Source organism: Stegostoma tigrinum, chromosome 2 (genome assembly GCF_030684315.1).
Source record: "Stegostoma tigrinum isolate sSteTig4 chromosome 2, sSteTig4.hap1, whole genome shotgun sequence".
Taxonomy (NCBI): domain Eukaryota; kingdom Metazoa; phylum Chordata; class Chondrichthyes; order Orectolobiformes; family Stegostomatidae; genus Stegostoma; species Stegostoma tigrinum.
Genome location: NC_081355.1, coordinates 41927594 through 41938024, shown reverse-complemented (window position 1 = coordinate 41938024; position 10431 = coordinate 41927594). Strand labels below are relative to the sequence as shown.

Sequence of the window (10431 nt, the reverse complement as noted above, 5' to 3'; positions counted from 1 at the left end):
AGAGAGAGGGCGAGAGAGAGAGGGCGAGAGAGAGAGAGGGCGAGAGAGAGAGAGAGGGCGAGAGAGAGAGAGAGAGAGGGGAGAGAGAGAGAGAGAGAGAGAGAGGCGAGAGAGCGAGAGGGCGAGAGGGAGAGAGGGAGGGCGAGGGCGTGGGCGAGAGATAGTGGGCGAGAGAGGGGGCGAGAGAGGGGGCGAGAGAGGGGGCGAGAGAGGGGGCGAGAGAGGGGGCGAGAGAGGGGGCGAGAGAGGGGGCGAGAGAGAGGGGGCGAGAGAGAGGGGGGCGAGAGAGAGGGGGGCGAGAGAGAGGGGGGCGAGAGAGAGGGGGCGAGAGAGAGGGGGCGAGAGAGGGGGCGAGAGAGGGGGCGAGAGAGAGGGCGAGAGAGAGGGCGAGAGAATGAGGGCGAGAGAGAGAGAGAGGGCGAGAGAGAGAGGGCGAGAGAGAGAGAGGGCGAGAGAGAGAGAGGGCGAGAGAGAGAGAGAGGGCGAGATAGAGAGAGAGGGCGAGATAGAGAGAGAGGGCGAGATAGAGAGGGCGAGAGAGAGAGGGAGGGCGAGATAGAGAGGGCGAGATAGAGAGGGCGAGAGAGAGAGGGCGAGAGAGAGAGAGAGGGAGGGCGTGGGCGAGGGCGTGGGCGAGAGTGAGAGAGAGGGCGAGAGAGTGAGAGAGAGGGCGAGAGAGAGAGAGAGAGGGCGAGAGAGAGAGAGAGAGGGCGAGAGAGAGAGAGAGAGGGCGAGAGAGGGAGGGCGAGGGCGAGAGAGGGAGGGCGAGGGCGTGGGCGAGAGAGAGAGAGGGTGAGTGAGAGGGTGAGTGAGAGGGTGAGTGAGAGGGTGAGTGAGAGGGTGAGAGAGAGGGTGAGAGAGAGGGTGAGAGAGAGGGTGAGAGAGAGGGTGAGAGAGAGGGTGAGAGAAAGCGTGAGAGAAAGGGTGAGGGGTCGAGAGAGATATCGATCTGGAGAGATCGAGGGAGAGATCGGTCGAGAGAGAGATCGGTCGAGAGAGAGATCGGTCGAGAGAGAGATCGGTCGAGAGAGAGATCGGTCGAGAGAGAGATCGGTCGAGAGAGAGAGAGGTCGAGAGAGAGAGAGGTCGAGAGAGAGGGAGGTCGAGAGAGAGGGAGGTCGAGAGAGAGGGAGGTCGAGAGAGAGGGAGAGATAGATCAACTGAGATCGGAGTGACTGCCCTTAGCACAAACATGATATTTAACACAGTAGGGTATCAAGGATCCTGGGCCAAAACCAAAGTCAAAGGTAATGGGAGAAACTCCCTCCACATACCTGTCAAAAAGGAAGATGGTCACAGTTATTGGAGGCGAGTTATTTCACTAAGATATCATCAGTGCAGGAATTCTTCATGGTAGTGATCAAAGCCAAATCATCTTTAATTGTTTCATGTATTACCTTCCCTCCAACAAAAATGTCATAAGTAGCGTTATTCACTGATGAGAGCACAATGTTCAGCACCATTTACTACTCCTCAGAGACTGAAACAGCTTATGCCTTTTAGCAACAAGACCTGGTCAACACCCAGACATTTCCTGACACATGCCAAGTACCATTCAAAACATATTAGTGCCAGGTAATGAGCATCTCCAACAAGAAAGAATCCAATCATTGGTCCATGATATTTAATAGTATTACCACCACCAAATCCCCAACTAGAATATTAACAATCTGGGGACTCCATTGATCAGAAACTAAATTGGATCAATCAATTAAATACTGTGGTTACAATAGCAGGGCAAAGATTAAAAATTCAGTGTGAATGACTGGTTTCCTCAATTCCTGTTCATTACTTAAAAGAATGTAACAGCATAGTCCCCACTTGCATAGATGTGTAGCTCCAACAATGCAAAAATCATGACAGCATCCAAGATAAAGCTGCCTGCTTGACTGCTGCACTATTCACCGCAGTGTTTACAACCAACATACCAAGAGGTTGCACTGTAGTAAATATCCTTTGACATCACCTTGCAAACCTATACATATATAGGCACAGAGGCATAGGAGCACCCATATCCTCATGGGCCCTTCAAGAGGTGTGCTTCCTAAGTTGAAAGCATTTCTTCATGATCATTAGGTCAAAATCCTGCAATTTGCTTCCAAACAGCATCACAGGGGTTACTGCTACTTTCCCAAGGACAAATAGCAGGCTACATCTCACGACCAAATTAACAAATCTCTCTTCACGGTCAATGATGACTGCACCACATCCAGTTTGTTCATTTTTATTTACCCAGAAGCAGTCCAATTTCTCGGAATCTGAACTTTTCCCTCTTGTACCACTTGAGTGAAGATCACTTGTACAGACTTTCCAAATTACCAATGACCTCCATCAAAAAATTGTTAAACTTTTAAACATGGGCAAACAAGGCAATCAATCAGGAACAATGTAGGGGGTAAAAAAAAAGCGACAATAAGGACTGCAGATACTGGAAGCCAGAGTCTATAGATGTGAGACTAGAAAAGCACAGCAGGTCAGACAACATCCAAGGTGCAGGTAAGTCAATGTTTTGGGCTGAAACCCTTCGTCAGCGCATTTTTAAAAAACACTCAATTTTGGGCAACTTGAATATGATGGATAAAGTATACCTTATAGCACTGTATATCTTAATGCAAGAGATTAGCTTAAGAATTCATCAAGTACCTCTTAAACCGCTCAAAAACTTGATCAAAATCACATTTACACAGTACCTGCAAATTTAACATACTTGAATACAAGAAGCTATTATGTTCCTTTAATCTACGCTTCAATCCAGCTAAGTGTGAGGTGAAGTACTTGGTGGCAGGGGAGTGCATAATAAATCATAGGACACCTGGAAGCATTGAAAACCAGAGAGGTCTTGGTGTATATGTACATCAGTCCTTTAAAAGGTGTTGAGGAGAGGTGAATAAAATAGTTAAGGCTGCATATCGAAACGTCAGTTTTCCTGCTCCTCTGATGGTGCCTGGTCTGCTGTGTTCCTCCAGTTCCACACTGTTATCTCTTATATATGATATACTTGGCTTTGTTAGTCAAGGCAGAGTTTAACAACAGGGAGGTTTTGCTAGAAAGTCTGTAAAATGTTGGTCAGGCCACAGCTAGAGTATTGTGGATAGTTCTGGAATCCACATTACAAGAAAGATGTAATAGCATCGGAGAGGAGATTTACCAGAATGCTGCAGATGTGGAGAGAGATTGGGCAGACCGGGTTTGTTTTCCTCAGAGCAGAGGAAATTGAGAGGTGATATGATTAAGATACAAAATTGAGGGGCTTTTGTTTTTCCTTTATTCGTTCATGGGATGAGGACATTGCTGGCTAGGTAGGATTCATTGCCCATCCCTAGATGTCCAGCGGTTAGTGAAAAGTCAACCAGATTGGTGTGGGTCTGGAGTCACATGTAGACCAGACCAAGTAAGAACAGCAGGTTCCTTCCCTAAAGGATATTAGTGATCCAGGTGGGTTTTTCCAACAATCAATAATGGATTCCTGGTCACCATTAGCCTCTTAATTCCAGATTTTTCTTGATTTCAGATTTCACCAGCTGCTGTGGTACAGTTCAAACACAGGTCCCCAGAACATTATCTGGGGATTTGAGTTGACAGTCCAGCAACAATACCAGTAGGCCACTATCTCCCCTGCATGGTGCTTAGATAGGAAGAAATCTGTCCTCTCAATGGAGGGATCAATGATCAGCAGTCATGGATTTATGTTAAGTGGCAGAAGGTTTAGAGAACAGGTGAGGAAAAGGATTTTCATCAAGAGGGTGGCAGGAATTTGAAACTCACTTACATGTAAAGGTGGTAGGAGGCAGAAACTGCCACCCCCCATAACATCTAAAAAGTAATTAAACGTACACTAGTGATGCCAAGGCATACAAAGCTTTGAGGCAAGTGGTAGCAAATGGGATTCAAATATTTCAGTGGCTGTTTTTAACAAACATTGGATGTAATTGGCTGAAAGGCCGTTTTATGCTGTAGATCTCTATGACTACGACCTTATGTCTTTCTTTCAAAGTTACTTTGAGTGCATAATTGATTACTATTAGATGAAAACAAAAGTTCAAACCTGGATTTGTGAATCTGATTCAATAACATAGCTATTTTCTGTTGAGCAGACTGTAGGGACTGCTTGGAGTGTTCTTCCATTTTCCTGAAACAAAACTGAGTCAAACATCTAATCAATTAATTTTTCTTTCAATCTGGCATTTTCATCTTTTTCCAATTTATAGTTCTTGGCTAGTTTATGCTATATTTACAAGTATAAAAATTCACAAACTTATCAACAGATATGGAACATATACTTTGCATGCTATGCATTTAACCCGATATAGAATCATGGCCATACAATACAGTCGGTCCTTCAAGCCTTTGGATAGCTGTTTCAAGAGGCTTCATTTAGTCCAATTTGACTGCTTTTAGCCTATTGATGAGATTCGCTTCCTCAAAATATATATCCAATTCCTTTATTGGAAGTTTTTGGAATGCAGAATTAGAAGTATAATTGCTGTTAGTCATTTTATAGGAAACTTATCAAGCTTAGCACAGTATGTTCATCCTTTGGGTAATTTTCTTCTCCTTCAGAACTTTTATAATTCATCATGGGATCCATGGTCAAATTGTACATTCAGCTTGCTTGTGGAAAAATATAGTTTCAGAACAAATACCTTAAATTAAGGCAGTCACAAGGTCTGAAGACAAATTGGCCGATATGGCCTTGGCAAATTGTTATAACATAAGACAGTAGAGATGCACTGGCAAAAATATAAAGAGATATTTCATAACACTCAAAGATATGATCTCTATCTGAAGGATGCATCTTTCATGGCTAATTAAGGAAATTCAGTGTCTTATTAAAAAATGAAATAAAATACACAATGCTGCAAAAATTAATAGAGGGCAGAGGATTAGGAATGTTAAAAACTGGCAGATGACAACAAACAAAAAAGGCAGAAATTGGATCATGAGAGAAAACCAGCAAGAAATATAAAATGACTAAATAATTCTAAAAGGACATAAAAAAATCATGGTCCCTTTAAAAGGAAAAACTAGGGAACAATGGGAAGACAGCAAAATTGCCCAGCGTGTCAATAAATGTTTACTATCCATTATACTCTAAGGCACAAAATATTTCAAAAATTAGGAAGTCAAAAGGTAATTGAAATAACTGCGCACATACCGGTATCCCGTCACCAAGTCATCCTTTATTTAGATGTACACACAATATGGGCTCTGACCAGCCAGCTCAGAGCTGATCCCTAGAATGCGGAGACTGTTTATATCTCTGTCAGCCAGGAGTACCTGTCAACCTAGGTTAACAATCCCAACTAAGGATCTCAGTCAATGAGATCAACCTGGCATGCATTCTAATCATAACAGTAATAAAGGAGAAAGGAACAGGAAAACTAATGGGGCTCAAGGCTTAAAAGTTCCCTGGACCACATTCTGGGCTCTTAAAGGAAGTCTGCAGAGATCCTGGATTCATACATTGTATTCTTGCTACGTTTCCTAAACTGTTAAAGATCCTAAGGATTGTATATGTACAAATGTAAAACTACTTTTCAAGACAGGACAAAGACAGAAAGAAGGAAATTATATCAGTGATAATGGGAACTGCAGATGCTGGAGAATCCAATCTAACAAAGCATGAAGCTGGATGAACACAGCAGGCCAAGCAGCATCTCAGGAGCACAAAAGCTGACGTTTCGGGCCTAGACCCTTCATCAGAGAAGGGTCTAGGCCCGAAACATCAGCTTTTGTGCTCCTGAGATGCTGCTTGGCCTGCTGCGTTTATCCAGCTTCACACTTGGTTATCTTAAGAAGGAAATTATAGACTACTTAGTCTAACATGTCACTTAAAGAATGCTAAAATCTATTTTTAAAGAAATAACAGAAGCACATTTCAGAAAGGGGTGTTGAGAAACAGTTGGTAATAGTACGTATCTAATATGTTTACCTTGTGGTGAAATGTAGGAGCCACAATCTTAGAGAACCCTGGATGCCCAGGGATATCCAGAACTGGATAAGTAGGAAGAGAGAGGGTTTTAACGGGTATAAAGAAAACAAATCAGTGGATGCCCTAGTGAAGCGTAGAAAATGCAGAAACTGGCTTAAGAAAAGCATTAAGAGAGCAAAAAGGGACATGGAAAAGCAAATGGTAGGCAAGCTTACGGAGAACCCCAAGATATTATATAAGTGTATTAAGGGGAAGAAGATAACCATGGAAAGATAAGGACTGGATGCAGCAGTCTGTGGGTGGAGAGAAAAACTGGTAGGACATTAAGCTAGTACTTCATATCTGTCTTCACTTTGGAGGATGATGTCGGCATAGAATTCGGAAAGAGGGACTTGAGCAGTTTGATATAGTGTATGGTGGTATTGCAAGTTTTTTTCTATTGGGCTTGAAAAGTGGGCAAATCCGCAAACGCAGATAAGTTGTGTCCCAGGATGTTGTGGAAGATAGAGGACTTAATTAAGGAGCTCTAACCCAAATTTTTAATTCCTCTCTGACCACAGGTGAGGTGCCAAAGGACTGGAGGACTGTTAATATGGTTCCTCTTGTTCAGAATGGTGGTAAAGATTACAGATCAATGAATTTCACATCAGGGGTACACTGAATATAGAACTGTACAGCTCAGGGACAGGCCTTTTAACCCATGATGTCTGTGCCAACAATTATGCCATTCTAAACATATCCCATCTGCTTGCACATGATCCATATTTCCCAATTCCCTGACTGTTCATGCGTTTACATAAATGCTTCTTAAATGTCACTGTTGAATCTAACTCTTGCTCCCCCAAGACCACATTAGGGAACTGGAGCGGGAGCTGGATGAACTTCGGATCATTGTGGAGGCAGAGTCAGTAATAGACAAGAGTTTCAGGGAAGTAGTACCTCCTAAGCGTGAAGAAAGCTGGGTAACTGTTAGAAGGGGGAAGAAGCAGTCAGTGCAGGGATCCCCTGTGGTCGTTCCCCTGAAAAACAAATATACCATTTTGGATACTGTTGAGGGGGACAACTTACCAGGGGCATGCAGTAGGGTGCAGGTCTCTGGCACAGAAGGGAAGGGGGGATAGGAAGAGAGTGATAGTCATTGGGGACTCAATAGTTAGAGGGACTGATAGAGGGACTGCTGGGAATGAAAGAGACTCATGGTTGGTGTGTTGCCTCCTAGGTGCCAGGGTGCGTGATGTCTCGGATTGTGTCTTTGGGGTCCTGAGGGGAGAGGGTGACCAGCCCCAAGTCGTGGTCCACGTAGGCACCAACGACATAGGTAGAAAGAGGGGATAGGCATGTCAGGCAGGATTTCAGGGAGCTAGGGTGGAAGTTGAGAGCTAGAACAAACAGAATGGTCATCTCTGGTTTGTTACCCGTGCCACGTAATAGTGAGGCAAAGAACAGGGAGAGATTTCAGCTGAACATGTGGCTGCAGAGATGGTGCAGGAGGGAGGGCTTCAGGTACGTGGACAATTGGGGCTCATTCTGGGGAAGGTGGGACCTCTACAACAGGACGGTCTCCACTTGAACCGGAGGGGCACTAATATCCTGGGTAGGAAATTCGTGAGTGCTATTCGGGTGGATTTAAACTAGCTCAGAAGGGAGGTGTAGTCCTAGTACACAGGAGGATGAGCGTAGGGAGGATATGTTCAGGACCTCACTGTCACAGGAGTGTGCTGGCAGACAGCAAGCTGGATTGAAGTGTGTCTAATTTAATGCCAAGAGTATCCGGAATAAGGTAGGTGAGCTTGCAGCTTGGGTAGGTACCTGGGGCTTCGAGTGTTGTGGCCATTTCGGAGGCATGAATAGAGCAGGGTCAGGAATGGATGTTGAAGGTTCCAGGGTTTAGATCTTTCATTAAGGTCAGGGAAGGTGGTAAAAGAGGGGGAGGTGTGGCTTTGCTGGTCAGGGACAGTATAACGGCGGCTGAAGGAACCTTTGATGAGGACTCGTCTACTGTGGTGGTGTGGGCTGAGGTTGCCAAGGAAGGTTCGTCGACTGAGTCAGTATGGGTGGAAGTTAGGAACAGCAAGGGAGCAGTCACCTCATTGGGGGTTTTCTACAGACCCCCAAATAGCGGCAGGGAGATCGAAGAACTCATTGGCCGGCAGATTGTTGAAAAGTGCAAACGTAGCAGGGTTGTTGTTATGGGTGACTTCAACTTTCCCAATATTGATTAGAACCTCCTTAGTGTAGATGGTTTGGATGGAGCCATTTTTGTCAGGTGTGTTCAGGAGGGTTTCCTTACTCAGTATGTGGACAGGCCAACGAGGGGGTAGGCCATTTTGGATATGGTGCTCAGCAATGACCAGGACAGGTGTCAGATCTTGTGGTGGGAGAACACTTCGGCGACAGTGACCACAACAGCCTCACATTTACCATAGGGAAAGGGAAAGGAGCAGTTAGCAGGGGAAGATATTTAACTATGGAGAAGAAAACTATGACGCTATCAGGCAGGAGTTGGGAAGTACAGATTGGGAGCAATTGTTCCACAGAAAGGGCGCAGCAGACATGTGGAGGCTGTTTAAGGAGCAGTTGTTGCAAGTGATGTATAACTTTGTTCCTCTGGGACAGGTAAGGAGGCGTAAGATTATGGAGCCTTGGATGACAGATACAGAGGTGCTTCTTGTCAAAAAGAAAAAGGCAGCATACATAAGGTGGAGGAAGCAAGGGTCTAGCACAGCTTTAGAGTATTACAGGCTTGCTCAGAAGGAGCAAGGGACTGAGGGGGGCCAGGAGGGGGCACGAAAAAGGCTTGACAGGAAGGATTAGGGAGAACCCGAAGGCATTTTACTCATTCGTGAGGAATAAGAGAATGATCAGGGAAAAGGTAGGGCCAATCAGGGATAGTGTAGGGAACTTGTGTGTGGAGTCTGAACAGATAAGGGAAGCCCTAAATGAGTTTTTTGCTTCGGTTTTCACTAAGGGAAGGGACCTTGTTGTGAATGAGAACTTTGAGGAGCAGGAAAACAGCCTTGAACAGATCAAAGATTGAGGAAGTTGATGTGCTAGAAATTTCGGCAAACATTAAGATTGATAAGTCCCCAGGGCCAGACCAGATTTATCCTAGGTTGCTCCGGGAAGTGAGAAAGGAGGTTGCTAAGCTGCTGGCGCAGATCTTTGCTTCCTCACTCTGCATGGGAGTCGTACCGGAAGATTGGAGGGAGGCAAATGTTGTTCCTCTTTTCAAGAGGAGGAATAGGGAAATCCCTGGAAATTACAGACCAGTCAGTCTTACGTCTATGGTCAGCAAGGTTTTGGAAAGAATTCTGAGGGATAGGATTTATGAATATTTGGAAAAGCATAGCATGATTAAAGGGAGTCATCATGGCTTTGAGAGGGGGAGGTCATGAGACAGGTTGACGAGGGTCGAGCTGTGGATGTGGTGTACATGGACTTCAGCAAGGCATTTGATAAGGTTCCTCACGGCAGGCTCATTCATCAAGTCAGGAAGTATGGGATACAGGGTGATTTGGCTGTCTGGATTCAGAATTGGTTGGCTGACAGGAGGCAGAGAGTGGTTGTAGATGGTAAGTATTCTGCCTGGAGGTCAGTGCTGAGTGGTGTCCCACAGGGTTCTGTTCTTGGGCTTCTGCTCTTTGTAGTTTTTATAAATGACTTGGATGAGGAGGTTGAGGGGTGGGTTAGTATGTTTGTTGATGACACAAAGGTTAGAGGTGCCGTTGATAGTATCGAGGGCTATTGCAGGCTTCAGCGAGACATTGACAATTTGCAGAGCTGGGCTGAGAAATGGCAGATGGAGTTCAACCTGGATAAATGCGAAGTGATGCATCTTGGAAGGTCAAACTTAAATGCTGAATATAGGATTAAAGGCAAGATTCTCGGCAGTGCAGAGGAACAGCGGGATCTTGGTGTTCAAGTGCATAGCTCCCTCAAAGTTGCCACCCAGGTCGATAAGGTTGTTAAGAAAGCATATGGTGTTTTGGCTTTCATTAACAGGGGGATCGAGTTTCAGAGCCGCGAGGTTATGCTGCAGCTCTGCAAAACTCTGGTGAGACCACACTTGGAATATTGTGTCCAGTTCTGGTCGCCCTATTATAGGAAAGATGTGGAGGCTTTGGAGAGGGTGCAACGGAGGTTTACCAGGATGCTGCCTGGATTGGAGGGCTTGCCTTACGAGGAGAGGTTGACTGAGCTCGGACTTTTCTCTCTGGAGAGGAGGAGGAAGAGAGGTGACCTGATCGAGGTGTACAAGGTAATGAGAGGCATGGATAGAGTCGATAGCCAGAGACTTTTCCCCAGGGCAGGATTGACTGCCATGAGGGGTCATAGTTTTAAGATGTTAGGAGGAAGGTATAAAGGAGATGTCAGAGGGAGGTTCTTCACCCAGACAGTTGTGAGCACATGGAATAGTTTACCAGTGGTAGTCGTGGAAGCAGTCATTAGTGACATTTAAGCGACTGCTGGACATGTACATGGGCAGCAATGAATTGAGG

At 45.3% G+C, this 10431-nt stretch overlaps 1 protein-coding gene across 1 annotated transcript in view; it reads left to right on the top strand.

The window, feature by feature from the left end:
* Positions 1-4003, top strand: part of LOC132207174 (octapeptide-repeat protein T2-like) — a gene marked incomplete at its 5' end in the record, with an annotated part of 10034 nt that extends 6031 nt beyond the window's left edge. Inside the window, one exon of the mRNA XM_059642381.1 lies at positions 3995-4003. Within this exon, the coding sequence (XP_059498364.1) occupies positions 3995-4003 (9 nt within the window). The remainder of the gene's footprint in view (positions 1-3994) is intronic.
* Between the last annotated feature and the right edge of the window lie 6428 nt (positions 4004-10431).